Source organism: Oncorhynchus masou, chromosome 24 (genome assembly GCF_036934945.1).
Source record: "Oncorhynchus masou masou isolate Uvic2021 chromosome 24, UVic_Omas_1.1, whole genome shotgun sequence".
Lineage (NCBI taxonomy): Eukaryota > Metazoa > Chordata > Actinopteri > Salmoniformes > Salmonidae > Oncorhynchus > Oncorhynchus masou.
Genome location: NC_088235.1, coordinates 8483176 through 8511083, shown reverse-complemented (window position 1 = coordinate 8511083; position 27908 = coordinate 8483176). Strand labels below are relative to the sequence as shown.

At 45.4% G+C, this 27908-nt stretch overlaps 1 protein-coding gene across 1 annotated transcript in view; it reads left to right on the top strand.

Annotated features, from left to right (window-relative positions):
• Window positions 1-27908, top strand: part of LOC135513380 (disintegrin and metalloproteinase domain-containing protein 12-like) — a 280995-nt gene that overhangs the window by 131423 nt on the left and 121664 nt on the right. The window contains exons 4-6 of the mRNA XM_064936305.1: window positions 7059-7137; window positions 19927-20003; window positions 22349-22553. Of these exons, the coding sequence (XP_064792377.1) occupies window positions 7059-7137; window positions 19927-20003; window positions 22349-22553 (361 nt within the window). The remainder of the gene's footprint in view (window positions 1-7058; window positions 7138-19926; window positions 20004-22348; window positions 22554-27908) is intronic.

The window sequence follows — 27908 nt, the reverse complement described above, 5'->3', positions numbered from 1 at the left end:
ACAGGAGAGAATATTAGATATTTAGACTTCTGAAAACTAGTAACCAAAGATAATATTAGATATTTAGAGTTCTGAAAACTAGTAACAGGAGAGAATATTAGATATTTAGACTAATGAAAACTAGTAACAGGAGAGAATATTAGATATTTAGACTTCTGAAAACTAGTAACAGGAGAGAATATTAGATATTTAGACTTCTGAAAACTAGTAACAGGAGAGGATATTAGATATTTAGACTAATGAAAGCTAGTAACCAAAGATAATATTAGATATTTAGACTTCTGAAAACTAGTAACAGGAGAGAATATTAGATATTTAGACTTCTGAAAACTAGTAACAGGAGAGGATATTAGATATTTAGACTTCTGAAAACTAGTAACAGGAGAGAATATTAGATATTTAGAGTTCTGAAAACTAGTAACAGGAGAGAATATTAGATATTTAGAGTTCTGAAAACTAGTAACAGGAGAGAATATTAGATATTTAGAGTTCTGAAAACTTGAATGCTATATGGTGACTTAAATGGTGTTGAAGCACTCTCTTGATTCTTGTCGTAACTTTTTGTGATAAAAAGAGAAACTGATTCTCCAGGCCTTTGTCCCTGAAGAAGAACCCTTTATAGAGGTAGAACCATATTATCTACATGGAACCCTTTATAGAGGTAGAACCGTATTATCTACATAGAACCCTTCATAGAGGTAGAAACTTATTATCTACATAGAACCCATTATAGAGGTAGAACCATATTATCTACATAGAACCCGTTATAGAGGTAGAACCATATTATCTACATAGAACCCTTTATAGAAATAGAACCGTATTATCCACATAGAGAACCCTTTATAGAGGTAGAACAATATTATCTACATAGAACCCTTTATAGAGGTAGAACCGTATTATCTACATATAACCCTTTATAGAGGTAGAACCTTATTATCTACATATAACTCTTTATAGAGGTAGAACCTTATTATCTACATAGAACTCTTTATAGAGGTAGAACCGTATTATCCACATAGAACCATTTATAGAGATAGAACCATATTATCTACATAGAACCCTTTATAGAGGTAGAACCGTATTATCTACATATAACCCTTTATAGAAGTAGAACCGTATTATCCACATAAAGAACCCTTTATAGAGGTAGAACCATATTATCTACATAGAACCCTTTATAGAGGTAGAACCGTATTATCTACATAGAACTCTTTATAGAGGTAGAACCATATTATCTACATAGAACCCTTTATAGAGGTAGAACCGTATTATCTACATAGAACTCTTTATAGAGGTAGAACTGTATTATCTACATAGAACCCTTTATAGAGTTAGAACATTATTATCTACATAGAACCTTTTAGGATTCTATGTCTTCCTTTTAGAAGCATTTTTTTATGTAGGAAAGGTTCTAAAGGACCTCTCTGAGTTCTGAAAAGTTCAGGAAAATCCACTGTGTCATGACTCAGTTTGAGATCTCCATGTGAAGAAGGTTCTAAAGTCATGACTCAGTTTGAGATCTCCATGTGAAGAAGGTTCTAAAGTCATGACTCAGTTTGAGATCTCCATGTGAAGAAGGTTCTAAAGTCATGAGTCAGTTTGAGATCTCCATATCCAGAAGGTTCTAAAGTCATGACTCAGTTTGAGATCTCCATGTGAAAATGGTTCTAAAGTCATGACTCAGTTTGAGATCTCCATGTGAAGAAGGTTCTAAAGTCATGACTCAGTTTGAGATCTCCATGTGAAGAAGGTTCTAAAGTCATGACTCAGTTTGAGATCTCCATGTGAAGAAGGTTCTAAAGATATGACTCAGTTTGAGATCTCCATGTGAAGAAGGTTCTAAAGTCATGACTCAGTTTGAGATCTCCATGTGAAGAAGGTTCTAAAGATATGACTCAGTTTGAGATCTCCATGTGAAGAAGGTTCTAAAGTCATGACTCAGTTTGAGATCTCCATGTGAAGAAGGTTCTAAAGTCATGACTCAGTTTGAGATCTCCATGTGAAGAAGGTTCTAAAGTCATGACTCAGTTGAGATCTCCATGTGAAGAAGGTTCTAAAGTCATGACTCAGTTTGAGATCTCCATGTGAAGAAGGTTCTAAAGTCATGACTCAGTTTGAGATCTCCATGTGAAGAAGGTTCTAAAGTCATGACTCAGTTTGAGATCTCCATGTGAAGAAGGTTCTAAAGTCATGACTCAGTTTGAGATCTCCATATCCAGAAGGTTCTAAAGTCATGACTCAGTTTGAGATCTCCATGTGAAGAAGGTTCTAAAGATATGACTCAGTTTGAGATCTCCATGTGAAGAAGGTTCTAAAGTCATGACTCAGTTTGAGATCTCCATGTGAAGAAGGTTCTAAAGTCATGACTCAGTTTGAGATCTCCATGTGAAGAAGGTTCTAAAGTCATGACTCAGTTGAGATCTCCATGTGAAGAAGGTTCTAAAGTCATGACTCAGTTTGAGATCTCCATGTGAAGAAGGTTCTAAAGTCATGACTCAGTTTGAGATCTCCATGTGAAGAAGGTTCTAAAGTCATGACTCAGTTTGAGATCTCCATGTGAAGAAGGTTCTAAAGTCATGACTCAGTTGAGATCTCCATGTGAAGAAGGTTCTAAAGTCATGACTCAGTTGAGATCTCCATGTGAAGAAGGTTCTAAAGTCACGACTCAGTTTAAGATCTCCATGTGAAGAAGGTTCTAAAGTCATGACTCAGTTTGAGATCTCCATGTGAAGAAGGTTCTAAAGATATGACTCAGTTTGAGATCTCCATGTGAAGAAGGTTCTAAAGTCATGACTCAGTTTGAGATCTCCATATCCAGAAGGTTCTAAAGTCATGACTCAGTTTGAGATCTCCATGTGAAGAAGGTTCTAAAGTCATGACTCAGTTTGAGATCTCCATGTGAAGAAGGTTCTAAAGTTATGACTCAGTTTGAGATCTCCATGTGAAGAAGGTTCTAAAGTCATGACTCAGTTTCAGATCTCCATGTGAGTCCTGATTGTCCCCTTTCTCCTGTCTGCACTGTCTATATCTGCTATCTGCCAGGGACATGTTAACTGGTTCCATGTTAACCAGCCCCATGTTAACCAGCTCCATGTTAACCAGCTCCATGTTAACCAGCTCCATGTTAACCAGCTCCATGTTAACTAGTTAACCAGCTCCATGTTAACCAGCTCCATGTTAAGCAGCTCCATGTTAACTAGGTCCATGTTAACCAGTTCAATGTTAACTAGTTAACCAGTTCCATGTTAACCAGCTCCATGTTAACCAGCTCCATGTTAACCAGCTCCATGTTAACCAGCTCCATGTTAACTAGTTAACCAGCTCCATGTTAACCAGCTCCATGTTAAGCAGCTCCATGTTAACTAGGTCCATGTTAACCAGTTCAATGTTAACTAGTTAACCAGTTCCATGTTAACCAGCTCCATGTTAACCAGCTCCATGTTAACTAGTTAACCAGCTCCATGTTAACCAGCTCCATGTTAAGCAGCTCCATGTTAACTAGGTCCATGTTAACCAGTTCAATGTTAACTAGTTAACCAGTTCCATGTTAACCAGCTCCATGTTAACCAGCTCCATGTTAACCAGCTCCATGTTAACCAGCTCCATGTTAACTAGTTAACCAGTTCTATGTTAACCAGCTCCATGTTAACCAGCTCCATGTTAACTAGGTCCATGTTAACTAGTTCCATGTTAACTAGGTCCATGTTAACCAGCTCCATGTTAACTAGTTCCATGTTAACTAGGTCCACGTTAACCAGCTCCATGTTAACTAGTTCCATGTTAACCAGCTCCATGTTAACTAGTTAACCAGTACAATGTTATCCATTTCCATGTTAACTAGGTCCATGTTAACTAGTTAACCAGCTTCATGTTAACTAGGTCCATGTTAACCAGCTCCATGTTAACTAGTTCCATGTTAACCAGCTCCATGTTAACTAGTTCCATGTTAACTAGGTCCATGTTAACCAGCTCCATGTTAACTAGTTCCATGTTAACCAGCTCCATGTTAACTAGTTCCATGTTAACTAGGTCCATGTTAACCAGCTCCATGTTAACTAGTTCCATGTTAACCAGCTCCATGTTAACTAGTTCCATGTTAACCAGCTCCATGTTAACTAGTTCCATGTTAACTAGGTCCATGTTAACCAGCTCCATGTTAACTAGTTCCATGTTAACCAGCTCCATGTTAACTAGTTCCATGTTAACCAGCTCCATGTTAACTAGTTCCATGTTAACTAGGTCCATGTTAACCAGCTCCATGTTAACTAGTTCCATGTTAACTAGGTCCATGTTAACCAGCTCCATGTTAACTAGTTCCATGTTAACCAGCTCCATGTTAACTAGTTCCATGTTAACTAGTTCCATGTTAACCAGCTCCATGTTAACTAGTTCCATGTTAACCAGCTCCATGTTAACTAGTTCCATGTTAACTAGTTCCATGTTAACTAGTTCCATGTTAACCAGCTCCATGTTAACTAGTTCCATGTTAACTAGTTCCATGTTAACCAGCTCCATGTTAACTAGTTCCATGTTAACTAGTTCCATGTTAACTAGTTCCATGTTAACTAGTTCCATGTTAACCAGCTCCATGTTAACTAGTTCCATGTTAACTAGTTCCATGTTAACCAGCTCCATGTTAACTAGTTCCATGTTAACCAGCTCCATGTTAACTAGTTAACCAGTACAATGTTATCCATTTCCATGTTAACTAGGTCCATGTTAACTAGTTAACCAGCTTCATGTTAACTAGTTCCATGTTAACTAGTTCCATGTTAACCAGTTCAATGTTAACCAGCTCCATGTTAACTAGGTCCATGTTAACTAGTTAACCAGCTTCATGTTAACTAGTTCCATGTTAACTAGGTCCATGTTAACTAGTTAACCAGCTTCATGTTAACTAGTTCCATGTTAACTAGGTCCATGTTAACTAGTTAACCAGCTTCATGTTAACTAGTTCCATGTTAACTAGTTATATGTTTTCTTTGTTTCCCAGTTCTATTGTGTGTGTGTGTGTGTGTGTGTGTGTGTGTGTGTGTGTGTGTGTGTGTGTGTGTGTGTGTGTGTGTGTGTGTGTGTGTGTGTGTGTGTGTGTGTGTGTGCGCGTGCATTCGGTCTTTGAAAACACGCATCGTCGCTTCGTGTTTCAAATTGATTAAAACATCTAATCACCGTCTGCAGTCTGATATGACCATCGATCTGCTTTCTCTGCTTGTGGTCTCATAGACGGAGCCTGTTTGCCCTCCTTCCTATAGATTAACAGGTGACCCACTGGGTCAGGGAAGCTGGTGTTTGTCTGTGTGAATGGTTGGTTGAAGGTTTACATATTCATTACAATTTATTGATACCTTGTTATTCTTATAATCCACTGACGTTGAGTTTCTGTCTGAGTCAGAGCGTTGAAACTAATTAAAACAACTTAATTTGATTCGATTGGACTTTTCTCCTCTTTCCAGCCTGGCTTTGATCCGGGTGATCACTGCCAGTTCTGTGGTTTGTTTTGTGGGTTATGAAAGCAGGCTCCAGGAAACATCATGTCCCTGACAAGGCCAGACTCCAGAAGCAACTCTAACAGTCCTAGCAGTGAGGTCAGGAAGACTCTCAAGCTGTCTGTGATGGGTGTTCCTCATCTGGCTGTCCTGAGGTCACACACACACACACACACGCACGCACGCACGCACGCACGCACGCACGCACGCACGCACACACACACACACACACACACACACACACACACACACACACACACACACACACACACACACACACACTGTAGTAATCAACCCATCAGGGTTCCCAGTGTTTGTGTGAGCTCATTGTAGTTCCAGGATCTACCCCTGCTGCTGGTCCCTCCCTCCCTCTCGCTCCCCTCCCAGCCCTCTCTCCCCTCTCCTCCCTCTCAGCTCTGTCCTCCCTCTCAGCCCTCTCTCTCTCTCTCTCCCCTCCCCTCCCTCTCTCTCTCTCTCTCGCCCTCCCAGCCCTCTCTCCTCTCTCTCGCTCCCCTCCCATCCCTCTCTCTCCCCTCCCAGCCCTCTCTCCTCTCTCTCCCCTCCCAGCCCTCTCTCCCCTCCCAGCCCTCTCTCCTCTCTCTCCCCTCCCAGCCCTCTCTCCTCTCTCTCCCCTCCCAGCCCTCTCTCCCCTCCCAGCCCTCTCTCTCCCCTCCCATCCCTCTCTCCTCTCTCTCCCCTCCCATCCCTCTCTCCTCCCTCCCATCCCTCTCTCCTCCCCTCCCAGCCCTCTCTCTCCCCTCCCATCCCTCTCTCCTCTCTCTCCCCTCCCATCCCTCTCTCCTCCCTCCCATCCCTCTCTCCTCCCTCCCAGCCCTCTCTCCTCTCTCTCCCCTCCCAGCCCTCTCTCCCCTCCCAGCCCTCTCTCCCTCCCCTCCCAGCCCTCTCTCTCCCCTCCCATCCCTCTCTCCTCTCTCTCCCCTCCCAGCCCTCTCTCCTCCCTCCCAGCCCTCTCTCCCCTCCCATCCCTCTCTCCTCTCTTTCCCCTACCAACCCTCTCTCCTCCCTCCCATCCCTCTCTCCCCTCCCAGCCCTCTCTCCTCCCCTCCCAGCCCTCTCTCTCCCCTCCCATCCCTCTCTCCTCTCTTTCCCCTACCAACACTCTCTCCTCCCTCCCATCCCTCTCTCCTCCCTCCCAGCCCTCTCTCCCCTCCCAGCCCTCTCTCCTCTCTTTCCCCTACCAACCCTCTCTCCTCCCTCCCATCCCTCTCTCCCCTCCCATCCCTCTCTCCTCCCTCCCAGCCCTCTCTCCCCTCCCAGCCCTCTCTCCTCTCTCTCCCCTCCCATCCCTCTCTCCCCTCCCAGCCCTCTCTCCTCTCTCTCCTCTCTCTCCCCTCTCTCCTCTCTCTCCCCTCCCTGCCTGCTCTCCTCTCTCCCCTCCCAGCCCTCTCTCCCCTCCCAGCCCTCTCTCTGCCCTCGCTCCTCTCTCTCCCCTCCCTGCCTGCTCTCCTCTCTCCCCTCCCAGCCCTCTCTCTAAATGTGTCCCTCACGCTGAGCTGTCCTCTTTGAGATTCCCTTCTTTTAACTCTTGCTCTTTTTGTGTCTTATTTCTAGTGGTTTGTTTGCCAGTCACTACACGGAAACACACTACCTGGAAGACGGCAGCGCGGTCACCGGCTCTCACAACCTCACGGTACGGTATTAAGTCTAATGGAGTCTCACAACATCACAGTACGGCATTAAGTCTAATGGAGTCTCACAACATCACGGTACGGTATTAAGTCTAATGGAGTCTCACAACCTCACGGTACGGCATTAAGTCTAATGGAGTCTCACAACATCACAGTACGTTATTAAGTCTAATGGAGTCTCACAACCTCACGGTACGGTATTAAGTCTAATGGAGTCTCACAACATCACAGTACGTTATTAAGTCTAATGGAGTCTCACAACCTCACGGTACGGTATAAAGTCTAATGGAGTCTCACAACATCACAGTACGGTATTAAGTCTAATGGAGTCTCACAATTTGGAGGTAAGTCAAATCAAATCAATTTATATAGCCCTTCTTACATCAGCTGATGTCTCAAAGTGCTGTACAGAAACCCAGCCTAAAACCCCAAACAGCAAGCAATGCAGGTGTAGAAGCCTGGTGGCTAGGAAAAACTCCCTAGAAAGGCCAGAACTCTAGGAAGAAACCTAGAGAGGAACCAGGCTATGAGGGTTAAGTCATCTCTATGTCCTAGATTGATAGAAACACTTGGCAACTTTTTATATTTTATTTTATTTCACCTTTATTTAACCAGGTAGGCTAGTTGAGAGCACCTTTATTTAACCAGGTAGGCTAGTTGAGAACAAGTTCTCATTTACAACTGCGACCTGGCCAAGATAAAGCATAGCAGTAGGAACAGACAACAACACAGAGTTGCACATGGAGTAAACAATAAACAATAAACAAGTCAATAACACAGTAGAAAAAAAAGAGAGTCTATATACATTGTGTGCAAAAGGCATGAGGAGGTAGGCGAATAATTACAATTTAGCAGATTAACACTGGAGTGATAAATGATCAGATGAACATGTACAGGTAGAGAAACTGGTGTGCAAAAGAGCAGAAAAGTAAATAAATATAAACAGTATGGGGATGAGGTAGGTAGATTGGGTGGGCTATTTACCGATGGACTAACTAACAGACAAACTTCATACCTATTACCATACAATAACAAGGCATACTTCATACCTATTACCATACAATAACAAGGCATACTTCATGCCTATTACCATACAATAACAAGGCCTACGTCATGCCTATTACCATACAATAACAAGGCATACTTCATACCTATTACCATACAACAACAAGGCATACTTCATGCCTATTACCATACAATAACAAGGCATACGTCATGCCTATTACCATACAATAACAAGGCATACTTCATACCTATTACCATACAATAACAAGGCATACGTCATGCCTATTACCATACGATAACAAAGCATAATTCATGCCTATTACCATACAATAACAAGGCATACGTCATGCCTATTACCATACGATAACAAGGCATACGTCATGCCTATTACCACACTGTTCTTCCCTCTCTCTATGGAGCTCAGAGACCTCTTGTTGAACCCCTGAACCTGTCAGGATGAGGGGTTGTCGTGCCTCCGTTTAGAGGAAAACGGACTGAAGGAAATGTTGACGCTCCTGTAATATCAGTTCAGTCTAGTACCCAGAGTTCAGTCTGTCTCCTGAGTCTGCTGTGGTGGGACAGTGGAGAGGAGAGGTGTATTGTGGGTAGTGGCTAGTACCCACAGTTCAGTGGGTACTAGCTGAAGCTGCTGTGGTGGGACAGTGGAGAGGAGAGGTGTATTGTGGGTAGTGGCTAGTACCCACAGTTCAGTGGGTACTAGCTGAAGCTGCTGTGGTGGGACAGTGGAGAGGAGAGGTGTATTGTGGGTAGTGGCTAGTACCCACTGTTCAGTCTGTCTTTTAAAGCTGCTATGGTGGGAGAGTGGAGAGGAGAGGTGTATTGTGGGGAGGGTAGGGTGGAGAGAGAATGGGACAGTGGGGAGGGGAGGGTGGAGAGAGAATGGGACAGTGGGGAGGGGAGGGTGGAGAGAGAATGGGACAGTGGAGAGTAGAGGGGAGGAGAGGGTGGAGAGAGAATGGGAAAGTAGAGAGGGTGGAATGGGATTGGAAAGTAGAGAGGGTGGAGAGAGAATGGGAAAGTGGAGAGGAGAGGACGCTCAGACAAAGAAGATGTGGTCTGCTTGCTTGGTCTTTCTGTGTCCAGTCCATTGTTCCTTTATACGTTTCCCAAAGTGAAGACGTTACTGTAAATATACAAGATGAAACACTGTGAAAGTAGGAATTGAATTACGGACTTGATACAAATGGTTAAACCTTACGGAACATTCATGAAAATATGACCATCTCGCTTCTATCATGTTCAACCCACACATTCACGTGGACAATTTGTTAGTGACCGGATCCCCTAGTGACCAGATCCCCTATTGACTGGATCCCCTAGTTACCGGATCCCCTAGTGACTGGAAAGTAGGAATTGAATTACGGACTTGATACATGGCAAATGGTTAAACCTTATGGAACATTCATGAAAATATGAACATCTTGCTTCTATCATGCAGTACATGTTCAACCCACACATTCACGTGGACAATATGTTCCACACAGAGCATCATTTTTCAGTTGATCCTGCTGTGGACTGGGACTAGGTCAGACTATCCCTGACTCTGGCTGGGTTTAAACCCACTCAGCACAGACATTTCACAATACAGGCACAATAAGGAGCTGTACTGAACCAGACTGGACCGGGTCTGGGTGGGAGCAATCCACTGAGAGTCCAGTACACACACAGGGCTGGTACGCTTGGGGTCCCTGTGAACTCAGCCTGATTTGACCAACAATCCCCCTACTATTAGCAGGGGACATCATGAAAGCTCCTCCCCTCAGCAGGGGACATAACGAAAGCTCCCCCCCTCAGCAGGGGACATGACGAATGCTCCTCCCCTCAGCAGGGGACATAACGAAAGCTCCTCCCCTCAGCAGGGGACATAACGGAAGTTCCTCCCCTCAGTAGGGGACATAACGAAAGCTCCTCCCCTCAGCAGGGAACATAATGAAAGCTCCTCCTGTCCTCAGCAGGGGAAAAAATGAAAGCTCCGCCTCCCCTCAGCAGGGGACATAATGAAAGTTCCCTCCCCCCATCAGCAGGGGACATAATGAAAGCTCCTCCCCTCAGCAGGGGACATAATGAAAGGGTCCCCTAGTCACTGGATCCCTTATTGACTGGATCCCTTATTGACTGGATCCCCTAGTGACTGGATCCCCTAGTGACTGGATCCCCTAGTGACTGGATCCCCAATTGACTGGATCCCCTAGTGACTGGATCCCCTAGTTACTGGATCCCCTAGTGACTGGATCCCCTATTGACTGGATCCCCTAGTGAATTGGTCCCCTAGTGACCAGATTCCCTAGTGACCGGATCCCCTAGTGACCGGATCCCCTATTGACAGGATCCCCTAGTTACCGGATCCCCTTGTGACAGGATCCCCTAGTGACCGGATCCCCTTGTGACCGGATCCCCTAGTGACTGGATCCCCTAGTGACAGGATCCCCTAATGACAGGATCCCCTAGTGACCGGGTCCCCTGGTGACTCAAACCTCTAGTGACTGGATCCCCTAGTGACTGGATCCCCTAGTGACTTGGTCCCCTAGTTACTGAGTCCCCTAGTTACCGGATCCCCTATTGACAGGATCCCCTAGTTACCGGATTCCATTGTGACCGGATCCCCTAGTGACCGGTTCCCCTAGTGACCGGATCCCCTAGTGACTGGATCCCCTAGTGACTGGATCCCCTAGTGACAGGATCCCCTAGTGACCAGATCCCCTAGTGACTGGATCCCCTAGTGACCGGGTCCCCTAGTGACTCAAAACTCTAGTGTCTGGATCCCCTAGTGACTTGGTCCCCTAGTTACTGAGTCCCCTAGTAACTGGATCCCCTAGTGACAGGATCCCCTAGTGACCGGATCCCCTAGTGACTTGGTTTCCTAGTGACCGGATTCCCTAGTGACCGGATCCCCTAGTGACCGGATCCCCTAGTGACCAGATCCCCTATTGACAGGATCCCCTAGTTACCGGATCCCCTAGTGACTGGATCCCCTAGTGACTGGATCCCTTAGTGACAGGATCCCCTAGTTACCGGATCCCCTAGTAACTGGATCCCCTAGTTACCGGATACCCTTGTGACAGGATCCCCTATTGACAGGATCCCCTAGTTACCGGATTCCCTTGTGACCGGATCCCCTAGTGACCGGTTCCCCTAGTGACCGAATCCCCTAGTGACTGGATCCCCTAGTGACTGGATCCCCTAGTGACAGTATCCCCTAGTGACCGGATCCCCTAGTGTCTGGATCCCCTAGTGACTCAAACCTCTAGTGACTGGATCCCCTAGTGACTGGATCCCCTAGTGACTGGATCCCCTAGTGACTGGATCCCCTAGTGACTTGGTCCCCTAGTTACTGAGTCCCCTAGTTACCGGATCCCCTTGTGACAGGATCCCCTATTGACAGGATCCCCTAGTTACCAGATTCCCTTGTGACCGGATCCCCTAGTGACCGGTTCCCCTAGTGACCGGATCCCCTAGTGACTGGATCCCCTAGTGACTGGATCCCCTAGTGACAGGATCCCCTAGTGACCAGATCCCCTAGTGACCGGATCCCCTAGTGACTTGGTCCCCTAGTTACTGAGTCCCCTAGTAACTGGATCCCCTAGTGACAGGATCCCCTAGTGACCGGATCCCCTAGTGACTTGGTCCCCTAGTGACCGGATTCCCTAGTGACCGGATTCCCTAGTGACCGGATCCCCTAGTGACCAGATCCCCTATTGACAGGATCCCCTAGTTACTGGATCCCCTAGTGACTGGATCCCCTAGTGACTGGATCCCCTAGTGACAGGATCCCCTAGTTACCAGATTCCCTTGTGACCGGATCCCCTAGTGACAGGATCCCCTAGTGACCGTATCCCCTAGTAACTGGATCCCCTAGTTACCGGATACCCTAGTGACTGGATCCCCTAGTGACAGGATCCCCTATTGACAGGATCCCCTAGTTACCAGATCCCCTAGTGACCGGATCCCCTAGTGACCGGTTCCCCTAGTGACCGGATCCCCTAGTGACTGGATCCCCTAGTGACTGGATCCCCTAGTGACTTGATCCCCTAGTGACCAGATCCTCTAGTGACTGGATCCCCTAGTGACCGGGTCCCCTAGTGACTCAAACCGGACTGATCCATTGGTAATTTATTGGCCTGTCTGGAGGGAGTTAGGGGGGAGGGAGGAATCGGAGCCCCTTCATTCCCCCATTTCATGTATCAGTATTTTATGCCAGCTAAGCGTCTGTCAGAGGCACGGTATTAGACGGAGGGAGGGAGTGATGAGTGAGGGAGGGAGTGATGAGTGATAGCCTCTTCAGTTCTCCATCCTTCCCCTTTCATTTGTCTGTTTTATAGCTCTCTGTAATGGAAGACTTTCCAGGCATTGTTCCTCACTCAGAGGACGTACCAGACACAGGAAAGGAGAGCCTCGTCCTTCACGACAGATTGTTAAAATACAAGAGCTCAGAACGTATTGTATCCATACAAAAAGTGTACGAATAAACACATGGTAATAATGAACAAAATACAGGTTTGATAGATTGTACATTCACAGAAGTGTTCAACAGGGCAGTCCAATCTCCCCAGTTTGATACATTCACAGAGGTGTACAACAGGGCAGTCCAATCTCCCCAGTTTGATACATTCACAGAGGTGTACAACAGGGAAGTCCAATCTCCCCAGTTTGATACATTCACAGAGGTGTACAACAGGGAAGTCCAATCTCCCCAGTTTGTTACATTCACAGAGGTGTACAACAGGGCAGTCCAATCTCCCCAGTTTGATAGATTGTACATTCACAGAGGTGTACAACATTCACAGAGGTGTACAACAGGGAAGTCCAATCTCCCCAGTTTGATACAGTCACAGTGGTGTACAACAGGGCAGTCCAATCTCCCCAGTTTGATACATTCACAGAGGTGTACAACAGGGAAGTCCAATCTCCCCAGTTTGATACATTCACAGAGGTGTACAACAGTGCAGTCCAATCTCCCCAGTTTGATAGATTGTACATTCACAGAGGTGTACAACATTCACAGAGGTGTACAACAGGGAAGTCCAATCTCCCCAGTTTGATACATTCACAGAGGTGTACAACAGGGCAGTCCAATCTCCCCAGTTTGATACATTCACAGAGGTGTACAACAGGGAAGTCCAATCTCCCCAGTTTGATACATTCACAGAGGTGTACAACAGGGCAGTCCAATCTCCCCAGTTTGATACATTCACAGAGGTGTACAACAGGGAAGTCCAATCTCCCCAGTTTGATACATTCACAGAGGTGTACAACAGGGCAGTCCAATCTCCCCAGTTTGATAGATTGTACATTCACCGAGGTGTACAACATTCACAGAGGTGTACAACAGGGAAGTCCAATCTCCCCAGTTTGATACAGTCACAGTGGTGTACAACAGGGCAGTCCAATCTCCCCAGTTTGATACATTCACAGAGGTGTACAACAGGGAAGTCCAATCTCCCCAGTTTGATACATTCACAGAGGTGTACAACAGGGCAGTCCAATCTCCCCAGTTTGATACATTCACAGAGGTGTACAACAGGGAAGTCCAATCTCCCCAGTTTGATACATTCACAGAGGTGTACAACAGGGATGTCCAATCTCCCCAGTTTGATACATTCACAGAGGTGTACAACAGGGCAGTCCAATCTCCCCAGTTTGATACATTCACAGAGGTGTACAACAGGGCAGTCCAATCTCCCCAGTTTGATACATTCACAGAGGTGTACAACAGGGCAGTCCAATCTCCCCAGTTTGATACATTCACAGAGGTGTACAACAGGGAAGTCCAATCTCCCCAGTTTGATACAGTCACAGTGGTGTACAACAGGGCAGTCCAATCTCCCCAGTTTGATACATTCACAGAGGTGTACAACAGGGAAGTCCAATCTCCCCAGTTTGATACATTCACAGAGGTGTAGAACAGGGAAGTCCAATCTCCCCAGTTTGATACATTCACAGAGGTGTACAACAGGGAAGTCCAATCTCCCCAGTTCTATACATTCACAGAGGTGTACAACAGGGCAGTCCAATCTCCCCAGTTTGATAGATTGTACATTCACCGAGGTGTACAACATTCATAGAGGTGTACAACAGGGAAGTCCAATCTCCCCAGTTTGATACAGTCACAGTGGTGTACAACAGGGCAGTCCAATCTCCCCAGTTTGATACATTCACAGAGGTGTACAACAGGGAAGTCCAATCTGCCCAGTTTGATACATTCACAGAGGTGTACAACAGGGAAGTCCAATCTCCCCAGTTTGATACATTCACAGAGGTGTACAACAGGGCAGTCCAATCTCCCCAGTTTGATACATTCACAGAGGTGTACAACAGGGCAGTCCAATCTCCCCAGTTTGATACATTCACAGAGGTGTAGAACAGGGAAGTCCAATCTCCCCAGTTTGATACATTCACAGAGGTGTACAACAGGCCATTCCAATCTCTCCTTTCCATTTTGGGATCTTAATTTGAGCCAGTTTGCTACAGCAGGAAAATATTCCTGCAGCAACAGGAAATGTGAATTATTATGTAGATTATAATTTCTGGACATTATTGTAGGGGTTGATACTGTTTATGTTTGGGCAAAAATCAAGTCTGACATTTTTTTTTAAAGCGGAAATTACAAACTTTAAACCTTGAATACACTACAAAGTTTGCATCAACAGAAGAGATCAGAGTGATCAAATTACATCTGTGGTTTCCATTTAAATCTGGTCAGGTGTCAAATTACATCTGTGGTTTCCATTTAAATCAGGTCAGGTGTCAAACTACATCTGTAGTTTCCATTTAAAACAGGTCAGGTGTCAAATTACATCTGTAGTTTCCATTTAAATCAGGTCAGGTGTCAAACTACATCTGTAGTTTCCATTTAAAGCAGGTCAGGTGTCAAATTACATCTGTGGTTTCCATTTAAATCAGGTCAGGTGTCAAACTACATCTGTAGTTTCCATTTAAATCAGGTCAGGTGTCAAACTACATCTGTAGTTTCCATTTAAAGCAGGTCAGGTGTCAAATTACATCTGTGGTTTCCATTTAAAGCAGGTCAGGTGTCAAATTACATCTGTGGTTTCCATTTAAAGCAGGTCAGGTGTCAAATTACATCTGTAGTTTCCATTTAAAGCAGGTCAGGTGTCAAACTACATCTGTAGTTTCCATTTAAAGCAGGTCAGGTGTCAAATTACATCTGTAGTTCCCATTTAAAGCAGGCCAGGTGTCAAATTACATCTGTAGTTCCCATTTAAAGCAGGTCAGGTGTCAAATTACATCTGTAGTTCCCATTTAAAGCAGGCCAGGTGTCAAATTACGTCTGTAGTTTCCATTTAAAGCAGGTCAGGTGTCAAATTACCATCCATCTCTGACCCCTGAGTGGTAAAAGACCAGACCGGGAAGCAGAAAGCCTAGAAACTGTCTATTCACCCCCCCCACCCCACCCCACCCCCCCAACACATAATATCCATCACAGTTCTGACATCATCAATGGAACAAGAGGTCATAGTATTAATGCAGGGTTCTGTTCTGTACCTGGTCTACCCCTGCTTCCCTCTGCTACACGCTGTAGCTTTATCTAATGTGATGGCTCTTTTTCTTTTATATACACCTGGAGAGGGTGTGTTTATGTCCCAAACGGAACCCTATTCTGTATTTAGTGCACTACTTTTGACCAGGGTTCATAAGGGACTGGTCAAAATTAGTGCACTAAATAGGGAATAGGGTACCGTTTCGGGGGCCAAGATGTGTCTTGCAGGACTCTGTATGGACTAGCGTGTAGTTGAGGACTGGGCCAACACTTAGACGTCGATATACACGTCAGAATACTTCAGGCTGAAGTACGGATGACAGGAAAGGACAATTGTGTGCAGGGAAATTATTGTAAATGTTCATGGAAGACAGAAAGCAGAGTGGAAGCTTTGGAGAGTGGACTAAGGTCTGGTCTTCTGGAACATCTTAGAAGGCAGAGTAGACGCTTTGGAGAGTGGACTAAGGTCTGGTCTTCTGGAACATCCTAGAAGGCAGAGTGGAAGCTTTGGAGAGAGGACTAAGGTCTGGTCTTCTGGAACATCCTAGAAGGCAGAGTAGAAGCTTTGGAGAGAGGACTAAGGTCTGGCCTTCTGGAACTTCCTAGTTCCACGGTAAAGGACCAATAGTTACATGACTGGTCTCTCTGAGAAAACTGATCCGACGCTGAACGTGTGGAATCAGCAGCAGGTGAACAACAACCACCTTGGAAAAGAGTAAAGACGAATCATGAAATGTACAGAGGTCTATATTTGGAGAAGGGAGAGGTGGAGAAACCACATGTCCATGTTTTACTGTGCAGCAGTGAAGTAGTCAGGGAGGAAGGGTCTGGGTCTGGACCATAGGTACCACAGGAGATGGCCTGGGTCTGGACCATAGGTACCACAGGAGATGGCCTGGGTCTGGACCATAGGTACCACAGGAGATGGCCTGGGTCTGGACCATAGACAGAAGCTGTATTTTCACTCCAAACCAGATACTTCCTCCGCTGTCCTACCTTCCTGCCCCTCCTACCTACCCTGACAGCCCGGCCTTGTCCTAACAGTATGTTAAACTCTCTGTCCTACCTTCCTGCTCCTCCTAACTACCCTGACAGTCCGGCCTTGTCCTAACAGCCTTGTCCAGTGGCGGACTGCAATAGCATCGAATAGTCCCCACGATATGCACCTGTTCAGGGAAGTCAGGAACCAATACACGCAGTCAGTCAGGAAAGCAAAGGCAAGCTTTTTCAAGCAGAAATTTGCATCCTGTAGCTCTAACTCCAAAAAGTTCTGGGACACTGTAAAGTCCATGGAGAACAAGAGCACCTCCTCCCAGCTGCCCACTGCAATGAGCCTAGGTATCACGGTCACCTCCGATAAATCCATGATAATCGAAAACTTCAACAAGCATTTCTCAACAGCTGGCCATGCCTTCCTACTGGCTACTCCAACCTCGGCCAACAGTTCCGCCACCCCCGCAGCTACTCGCCCAAGCCTCCCCAGCTTCTCCCTTTTACCCAAATCCAGATAGCAGATGTTCTAAAAGAGCTGCAAAATCTGGACCCATACAAATCCGCTGGGCTTGACAATCTGGACCCTCTATTTCTGAAACTATCCGCCGTCATTGTCGCAACCCCTATTACCAGCCTGTTCAACCTCTCTTTCATATCGTCTGAGATCCCCAAGGATTGGAAAGCTGCTGCGGTCAACCCCCTCTTCAAAGGGGGAGACATCCTGGACCCAAACTGTTACAGACCTATATCCATCCTGCCCTGCCTATCTAAGGTCTTCGAAAGCTAAGTCAACAAACAGATCACTGACCATCTCGAATGCCACCGTACCTTCTCCGCTGTGCAATCTGGTTTCCGAGCCGGTCACGGGTGCACCTCAGCCACGCTCAAGGTACTAAACAGGGTTCAATTCTCGGGCCGACTCTTTTCTCTGTATATATTAATGATGTTGCTCTTGCTGCAGGCGATTCCCTGATCCACCTCTACGCAGACGACACCATTCTATATACTTCCGGCCCGTCCTTGGACACTGTGCTATCTAACCTCCAAACAAGCTTCAATGCCATACAACACTCCTTCCGCAGCCTCCAACTGCTCTTAAACGCTAGTAAACCCAAATGCATGCTTTTCAACCGTTCGCTGCCTGCTCCCGCACGCCTGACTAGCATCACCACCCTGGATGGTTCCGACCTTGAATATGTGGACATCTATAAGTACATAGGTGTCTGGCTAGACTGTAAACTCTCCTTCCAGACTCATATCAAACATCTCCAATCGAAAATCAAATCTAGAGTCGGCTTTCTATTTCGCAACAAAGCCTCCTTCACTCACGCCGCCAAACATACCCTCGTCAAACTGACTATCCTACCGATCTTCGACCACGCCGATGTCATCTTCAAAATAGCTTCCAATACTCTACTCAGCAAACTGGATGCAGTTTATCACAGTGCCATCCGTTTTGTCACTAAAGCACCTTACACCACCCACCACTGCGACTTGTATGCTCTAGTCGGCTGGCCCTCGCTACATATTCGTCGCCAGACCCACTGGTTCCAGGTCATCTACAAGTCCATGCTAGGTAAAGCTCCGCCTTATCTCAGTTCACTGGTCACGATGGCAACACCCACCCGTAGCACACGCTCCAGCAGGTATATCTCACTGATCATCCCTAAAGCCAACACCTCATTTGGCCGCATTTCGTTCCATTTTTCTGCTGCCTGTGACTGGAACGAATTACAAAAATCGCTGAAGTTGGAGACTTTTATCTCCCTCACCAACTTCAAACATCTGCTATCTGAGCAGCTAATCGATCGCTGCAGCTGTACATAGTCCATCGGTAAATATCCCACCCAATTTACCTACCTCATCCCCCTACTGTTTTTATTTATTTATTTTTCTTCTCTTTTGCACACCAGTATCGCTCCCTGCACATGACCATCTGATAATTTATCACGCCAGTGTTAATCTGCTAAATTGTAATTATTCGCCTACCTCCTCATGCCTTTTGCACACAATGTATATAGACTCTCTTTTTTCTTTTTTTCTACTGTGTTATTGACATGTTTATTGTTTACTCCATGTGTAACTCTGTGTTGTTGTCTGTTCACACTGCTATGCTTTATCTTGGCCAGGTCGCAGTTGTAAATGAGAACTTGTTCTCAACTAGCCTACCTGGTTAAATAAAGGTGAAATAATAAAAACATTTTAAAAAACAGTATGTTAAACTCTCTGTCCTACCTTCCTGCCCCTCCTACCTACCCTGACAGTCTGGCCTTGTCCTAAAAGTATGTTAAACTCTCTGTCCTACCTTCCTGCCCCTCCTACCTACCCTGACAGTCTGGCCTTGTCCTAAAAGTATGTTAAACTCTCTGTCCTACCTTCCTGCCCATCCTACCTACCCTGACAGCCAGGCCTTGTCCTAACAGTATGTTAAACTCTCTGTCCTACCTTCCTGCCCCTCCTACCTACCCTGACAGTCTGGCCTTGTTCTAACAGTATGTTAAACTCTGTCCTACCTTCCTGCCCCTCCTACCTACCCTGACAGTCTGGCCTTGTCCTAAAAGTATGTTAAACTCTGTCCTACCTTCCTGCCCCTCCTACTTACCCTGACAGTCTGGCCTTGTTCTAACAGTATGTTAAACTCTGTCCTACCTTCCTGCCCCTCCTACCTACCCTGACAGTCTGGCCTTGTTCTAACAGTATGTTAAACTCTGTCCTACCTTCCTGCCCCTCCTACCTACCCTGACAGTCTGGCCTTGTCCTAACAGTATGTTAAACTCTCTGTCCTACCTTCCTGCCCCTCCTACCTACCCTGACAGTCTGGCCTTGTCCTAACAGTATGTTAAACTCTCTGTCCTACCTTCCTGCCCCTCCTACCTACCCTGACAGTCTGGCCTTGTCCTAACAGTATGTTAAACTCTCTGTCCTACCTTCCTGCCCCTCCTACCTACCCTGACAGTCTGGCCTTGTTCTAACAGTATGTTAAACTCTCTGTCCTACCTTCCTGCCCCTCCTACCTACCCTGACAGTCTGGCCTTGTCCTAACAGTATGTTAAACTCTCTGTCCTACCTTCCTGCCCCTCCTACCTACCCTGACAGTCTAGCCTTGTTCTAACAGTATGTTAAACTCTGTCCTACCTTCCTGCCCCTCCTACCTACCCTGACAGTCTGGCCTTGTACTAACAGTATGTTAAACTCTCTGTCCTACCTTCCTGCCCCTCCTACCTACCCTGACAGTCTGGCCTTGTCCTAACAGTATGTTAAACTCTCTTCTCAGACAAACTGCTATTACCATGGAAAGGTGCAGGGGCACATCTATTCTGACGTCAGCCTCAGTACCTGCTCAGGTCTCAGGTGAGTGTGTGTGTGTGTGTGTGTGTGTGTGTGTGTGTGTGTGTGTGTGTGTGTGTGTGTGTGTGTGTGTGTGTGTGTGTGTGTGTGTGTGTGTGTGTGTGTGTGTGTGTGTGTGTGTGTGTGTGTGTGTGTGTGTTTGTGTGTGTGTGTGTGTGTGTGTGTGTGTGTGTGTGTGTGTCAGTGGGCCTCCTGTATGTATTGTCATGTCATTAACCCATGGTCTGATGAACCTCAACGCTCCGGTGACCAACTAGCAAAGCAGTTAGATTAGCCTGAAGCAACGGGCATTCTCATCAACTGTCTCATCATCAATGTTGTTCTTCTCTGTTTCTCTCTGAAACTAAAGATTAACAGAGTTACCATAGAAACCCAAACCGGCTGCGTGCGTGCGCCATCATTCGCCATCATGCGCCATCATGCATAAATATATTTTGTCCCCCGAGACATTTAACACTATGGCAATTTAGCTAGCTTGCACTTGCTAGCTAATTTATCTTATTTAGCTAGCTTGCACTTGCTAGCTAATTTGTCTAATTTAGCTAGCTTGCACTTGCTAGCTAATTTGTCTTATTTAGCTAGCTTGCACTTGCTAGCTAATTTGTCTTATTTAGCTAGCTTGCACTTGCTAGCTAATTTGTCTTATTTAGCTAGCTTGCACTTGCTAGCTAATTTGTCTTATTTAGCTAGCTTGCACTTGCTAGCTAATTTGTCTTATTTAGCTAGCTTACACTTGCTAGCTAATTTGTCTTATTTAGTGAGCTTGCACTTGCTAGCTAATTTGTCTTATTTAGCTACCTTGCTGTTGCTAGCTAATTTGTCCTGGGATACAACGTTAAACATTGAGTTGTTAGTTTACCTGACATGCACAAGGTCCTCCGCCAATTAATCAACACATAAAACGGTCAACCGAATCGTTTCTAGTCATCTCTCCTCCTCCTAGGCTTTTTCATCTTTGAACTTATATGTTGATTGGCATCTACACTTTCTTAGTATTACCACGACAACCGGCAAAACAGTTCGTCTTTCAGTCACCCAAGTGGGCATAACCAATGAGGAGATGGGTACCTGCTTCTATAAACCAATGAGACGGGAGAGGCAGGACTTGCGGCGTGACCTGCGTCAGAAATAGAAAGGACTTCTATTTTAGCAACGCAGACGCTCGCGAGCAGTGTGGGTGCAATAATTGAAAAACAGATTTCCAAATGTATTTTGTAACGCTCGCGCACGCGACACAAGCGGTGTAGCCGGGGTACTAGTGATGAATGGAAATGGAAAATATATCCCTGTGTTAATTGAACGTTCAGCGTTCACAGATGTCAAGTAGGAGTAACGAGTCTGATCATTTTTCTGGACATCATTAGGAATGTCTTTCCCAAAACATGCCAACAGTTTTCCTCCTCTAAGGAGTGATAGGGGTAATTGTTAAGCCATTGAGTGCATTCCCAATTGGTACCCTATTCCCTATGTAGTGCACTACTTTTAACCAGAGCCCCATAGAGTTCTTGTTAAGAGTAGTGCACTATATAGGGAATAGGGTGCCGTTTGTGATGCAAAGCCCTGTTTTACAGGCCGCTCATTTTTCTGCCCCTCAACAACCTGTTTCTGCATAGACAGACGCAGAGGGCTTAGTTTGACGAGTGCTATGCTGCCTGGCGCGACGGCCAAGACAAATAGTTCTTGGGTTTTTAGTTGGCAGCTATAGTCTGGCTTTGGGAGCGTTTTTTTTTATGTTAAGTTTATGTGGTTATGAATGTTGTCAGGAGGTTGATTAAAAACTCAAGAGTTTTGGTTTCAGTGGACAAAGACGTCACTTTAAATCACCAGGGCTGTTTTTATTAGCGTGAGAAAAGTTGACGGTGAGAAATAAGAGCCTCTCATCACGGACAGACGGAGAATGAGAAACCACCGGGGAGGATATTACTATATTTCTTATTAAGCCAAATGTCTGCCTCTTGATTTGTTCCCGTGAATAACAGTGAGACTTTATCGACGAGGTAAAAGTAGTGTTTCCCACAAAGCACCTCAATTGGGGCGGCAGCGTAGCCTAGTGGATAGTGCGTTGGACTAGCAGCCTGAAGGTTTGCAAGATCAAATCCCAGAGCTGACAAGGTAGAACTCTGTCATTCTGTCCCTGAACAAGGCAGTTAACCCGCTGTCATTGAAAATAAGAATTTGTTCTTAACTGACTTGCCAAGTCAAATAAAGGTTAAAATAAAAATAAGAGATCCATTGTTCAACACTCTGTAGAAAAAAAACCATCATGATAGACATTTAAGAAACGTTCTTCTACTTCATTGATTGATGATCGATTGATCGATAAGTCAATATCACTCTTGTATTCACAGTGGCTTCATCTCACTAGAAGACAGATCCTACGTGTTGGAGCCGTCAACGGATCCCCCCAGTGGATCCCACAGAATCTACCGGTCAGAACAGCTCAACCTCACACCTGGCTCGTGTGGCCATGGCTTCAACATGTCGCTGGTTCATGGAGACGCCCAGAACAGCCACAACCAATCAGACAGCCCCTTCGGAGCCTTCAGCACCAGGGTAAGCAGCATACATGGAATACATACCATGGCTGTGTTTACACAGGCAGCCCCAATTCTGATCTTTTGCCACTAAATGGTATTTTGATCAGATCAGAATCTTTTGCCAATATATAGGCAAAATATCAGAATTGGGCTTCTTGTGTCAACAGAGCCGTAGTCTCTTAAGCTAAATGTTCCATTTCAACATTTTGCACAAAAAAAATGTTTAGCTCATGAGACTTGGGATCAAAGACAGTGTATCTGTATATACATCTGGAATGGGCTAGAGATGTTCTAGAATCCTCTAGGAAAACATTAATGCTGTCTTTACGTCCATCTACAGATAGAGACAAGGAGGTCTTCAGATCAAACCTCAGTCAGTAGAGACTAGGAGGTCTTCAGATCAAACCTCAGTCAGTAGAGACTAGGAGGTCTTCAGATCAAACCTCAGTCAATAGAGACTCGGAGGTCTTCAGATCAAACCTCAATCAGTAGAGACTGGGAGGTCTTCAGATCAAACCTCAGTCAGTAGAGACAAGGAGGTCTTCAGATCAAAACTCAGTCAGTAGAGACTAGGAGGTCTTCAGATCAAACCTCAGTCAGTAGAGACTGGGAGGTCTTCAGATCAAACCTCAGTCAGTAGAGACAAGGAGGTCTTCAGATCAAACCTCATTCAGTAGAGACTAGGAGGTCTTCAGATCAAACCTCAGTCAGTAGAGACTAGGAGGTCTTCAGATCAAACCTCAGTCAGTAGAGACAAGGAGGTCTTCAGATCAAACTTCAGTCAGTAGAGACTAGGAGGTCTTCAGATCAAACCTCAGTCAGTAGAGACAAGAAGGTCTTCAGATCAAACCTCAGTCAGTAGAGACAAGGAGGTCTTCAGATCAAACCTCAGTCAGTAGAGACTAGGAGGTCTTCAGATCAAACCTCAGACAGTAGAGACTAGGAGGTCTTCAGATCAAACCTCAGTCAGTAGAGACTAAGAGGTCTTCAGATCAAACCTCAGTCAATAGAGACTCGGAGGTCTTCAGATCAAACCTCAATCAGTAGAGACTGGGAGGTCTTCAGATCAAACCTCAGTCAGTAGAGACTCGGAGGTCTTCAGATCAAACCTCAATCAGTAGAGACTCGGAGGTCTTCAGATCAAACCTCAGTCAGTAGAGACAAGGAGGTCTTCAGATCAAACCTCAGACAGTAGAGACAAGGAGGTCTTCAGATCAAACCTCAGACAGTAGAGACTAGGAGGTCTTCAGATCAAACCTCAGTCAGTAGAGACTAGGAGGTCTTCAGATCAAACCTCAGGCTGTAGAGACTGGGAGGTCTTCAGATCAAACCTTAATCAGTAGAGACAAGGAGGTCTTCAGATCAAACCTCAGTCAATAGAGACAAGGAGGTCTTCAGATCAAACCTCATTCAGTAGAGACAAGGAGGTCTTCAGATCAAACCTCAGTCAGTAGAGACAAGGAGGTCTTCAGATCAAACCTCAGTCAGTAGAGACTGGGAGGTCTTCAGATCAAACCTCAGTCAGTAGAGACTAGGAGGTCTTCAGATCAAACCTCAGTCAGTAGAGACAAGGAGGTCTTCAGATCAAACCTCAGTCAATAGAGACAAGGAGGTCTTCAGATCAAACCTCATTCAGTAGAGACAAGGAGGTCTTCAGATCAAACCTCAGTCAGTAGAGACTAGGAGGTCTTCAGATCAAACCTCATTCAGTAGAGACTAGGAGGTCTTCAGATCAAACCTCAGTCAGTAGAGACTAGGAGGTCTTCAGATCAAACCTCAGTCAGTAGAGACAAGGAGGTCTTCAGATCAAACTTCAGTCAGTAGAGACTAGGAGGTCTTCAGATCAAACCTCAGTCAGTAGAGACAAGAAGGTCTTCAGATCAAACCTCAGTCAGTAGAGACAAGGAGGTCTTCAGATCAAACCTCAGTCAGTAGAGACTAGGAGGTCTTCAGATCAAACCTCAGACAGTAGAGACTAGGAGGTCTTCAGATCAAACCTCAGTCAGTAGAGACTAAGAGGTCTTCAGATCAAACCTCAGTCAATAGAGACTCGGAGGTCTTCAGATCAAACCTCAATCAGTAGAGACTGGGAGGTCTTCAGATCAAACCTCAGTCAGTAGAGACTCGGAGGTCTTCAGATCAAACCTCAATCAGTAGAGACTCGGAGGTCTTCAGATCAAACCTCAGTCAGTAGAGACAAGGAGGTCTTCAGATCAAACCTCAGACAGTAGAGACAAGGAGGTCTTCAGATCAAACCTCAGACAGTAGAGACTAGGAGGTCTTCAGATCAAACCTCAGTCAGTAGAGACTAGGAGGTCTTCAGATCAAACCTCAGGCTGTAGAGACTGGGAGGTCTTCAGATCAAACCTTAATCAGTAGAGACAAGGAGGTCTTCAGATCAAACCTCAGTCAATAGAGACAAGGAGGTCTTCAGATCAAACCTCATTCAGTAGAGACAAGGAGGTCTTCAGATCAAACCTCAGTCAGTAGAGACAAGGAGGTCTTCAGATCAAACCTCAGTCAGTAGAGACTGGGAGGTCTTCAGATCAAACCTCAGTCAGTAGAGACTAGGAGGTCTTCAGATCAAACCTCATTCAGTAGAGACTAGGAGGTCTTCAGATCAAACCTCAGTCAGTAGAGACTAGGAGGTCTTCAGATCAAACCTCAGTCAGTAGACACAAGGAGGTCTTCAGATCAAACCTCAGTCAATAGAGACAAGGAGGTCTTCAGATCAAACCTCAGTCAGTAGAGACTAGGAGGTCTTCAGATCAAACCTCATTCAGTAGAGACAAGGAGGTCTTCAGATCAAACCTCCGTCAGTAGAGACTAGGAGGTCTTCAGATCAAACCTCAGTCAGTAGAGACAAGGAGGTCTTCAGATCAAACCTCAGTCAGTAGAGACTAGGAGGTCTTCAGATCAAACCTCAGACAGTAGAGACAAGGAGGTCTTCAGATCAAACCTCATTCAGTAGAGACTAGGAGGTCTTCAGATCAAACCTCAGTCAGTAGAGACTAGGAGGTCTTCAGATCAAACCTCAGTCAGTAGAGACAAGGAGGTCTTCAGATCAAACCTCAGTCAATAGAGACAAGGAGGTCTTCAGATCAAACCTCAGTCAGTAGAGACTAGGAGGTCTTCAGATCAAACCTCAGTCAGTAGAGACAAGGAGGTCTTCAGATCAAACCTCAGTCAGTAGAGACTAAGAGGTCTTCAGATCAAACCTCAGTCAATAGAGACAAGGAGGTCTTCAGATCAAACCTCAGACAGTAGAGACTAGGAGGTCTTCAGATCAAACCTCAGTCAGTAGAGACAAGGAGGTCTTCAGATCAAACCTCAGTCAGTAGAGACAAGGAGGTCTTCAGATCAATCCTCAGTCAGTAGAGACTAGGAGGTCTTCAGATCAAACCTTAGTCAGTAGAGACTAGGAGGTCTTCAGATCAAACCTCATTCAGTAGAGACAAGGAGGTCTTCAGATCAAACCTCAGTCAGTAGAGACTGGGAGGTCTTCAGATCAAACCTCAGTCAGTCGAGACTAGGAGGTCTTCAGATCAAACCTCACTCAGTAGAGACTGGGAGGTCTTCAGATCAAACCTCAGTCAGTAGAGACAAGGAGGTCTTCAGATCAAACCTCAGTCAGTAGAGACAAGGAGGTCTTCAGATCAAACCTCAGTCAGTAGAGACTGGGAGGTCTTCAGATCAAACCTCAGTCAGTAGAGACAAGGAGGTCTTCAGATCAAACCTCATTCAGTAGAGACTAGGAGGTCTTCAGATCAAACCTCAGTCAGTAGAGACTAGGAGGTCTTCAGATCAAACCTCAGTCAGTAGAGACAAGGAGGTCTTCAGATCAAACTTCAGTCAGTAGAGACTAGGAGGTCTTCAGATCAAACCTCATTCAGTAGAGACAAGAAGGTCTTCAGATCAAACCTCAGTCAGTAGAGACAAGGAGGTCTTCAGATCAAACCTCAGTCAGTAGAGACTAGGAGGTCTTCAGATCAAACCTCAGACAGTAGAGACTAGGAGGTCTTCAGATCAAACCTCAGTCAGTAGAGACTAAGAGGTCTTCAGATCAAACCTCAGTCAGTAGAGACAAGGAGGTCTTCAGATCAAACCTCAGTGAGTAGAGACTAGGAGGTCTTCAGATCAAACCTCAGTCAGTAGAGCTACGATGTGGATTTATGCTCATGAAGTACTCTTGATAACTGAATACCAAATGGCACCCTATTCCCTCAACAGTGCACTGCTTTTGACCAGGGCCCATGAGGAGTAGGGTTGCTATTTGGGACTGTTACGACATGGATTTATGCCCCCTGCTCCTCCCGAATACGCACACTGTTTCATCTGCCATTAGGCCCTGTTTTAGAATACGTTACCTATCTCTAAGAGACGCCAGCAGAGAGATACTGTTGTGTCCTGTACTGTCTGAATATCTATGTTACCTATCTCTAGGAGACGCCGGCAGAGAGATACTGTAGTGTCCTCTACTGTCTGAATATCTATGTTACCTATCTCTAAGAGACGCCGGCAGAGAGATACTGTAGTGTCCTCTACTGTCTGAATATCTATGTTACCTATCTCTAAGAGACGCCGGCAGAGAGATACTGTAGTGTCCTCTACTGTCTGAATATCTATGTTAGCTATCTCTAAGAGACGCCTGCAGAGAGATACTGTAGTGTCATGTACTGTCTGAATATCTATGTTACCTATCTCTAGGAGATGCCGGCAGAGAGATACTGTAGTGTCCTCTACTGTCTGAATATCTATGTTACCTATCTCTAAGAGACTCCTGCTGAGAGATACTGTAGTGTCATGTACTGTCTGAATATCTATGTTACCTATCTCTAAGAGACTCCTGCAGAGAGATACTGTAGTGTCATGTACTGTCTGAATATCTATGTTACCTATCTCTAAGAGACGCCTGCAGAGAGATACTGTAGTGTCCTCTACTGTCTGAATATCTATGTTACCTATCTCTAAGAGACGCCGGCAGAGAGATACTGTAGTGTCATGTACTGTCTGAATATCTATGTTACCTATCTCTAAGAGACGCCGGCAGAGAGATACTGTAGTGTCCTCTACTGTCTGAATATCTATGTTACCTATCTCTAAGATACGCCGGCAGAGAGATACTGTAGTGTCAAGTACTGTCTGAATATCTATGTTACCTATCTCTAGGAGACGCCGGCAGAGAGATACTGTAGTGTCATGTACTGTCTGAATATCTATGTTACCTATCTCTAAGATACGCCGGCAGAGAGATACTGTACTGTCAAGTACTGTCTGAATATCTATGTTACCTATCTCTAGGAGACGCCGGCAGAGAGATACTGTAGTGTCATGTACTGTCTGAATATCTATGTTACCTATCTCTAAGAGA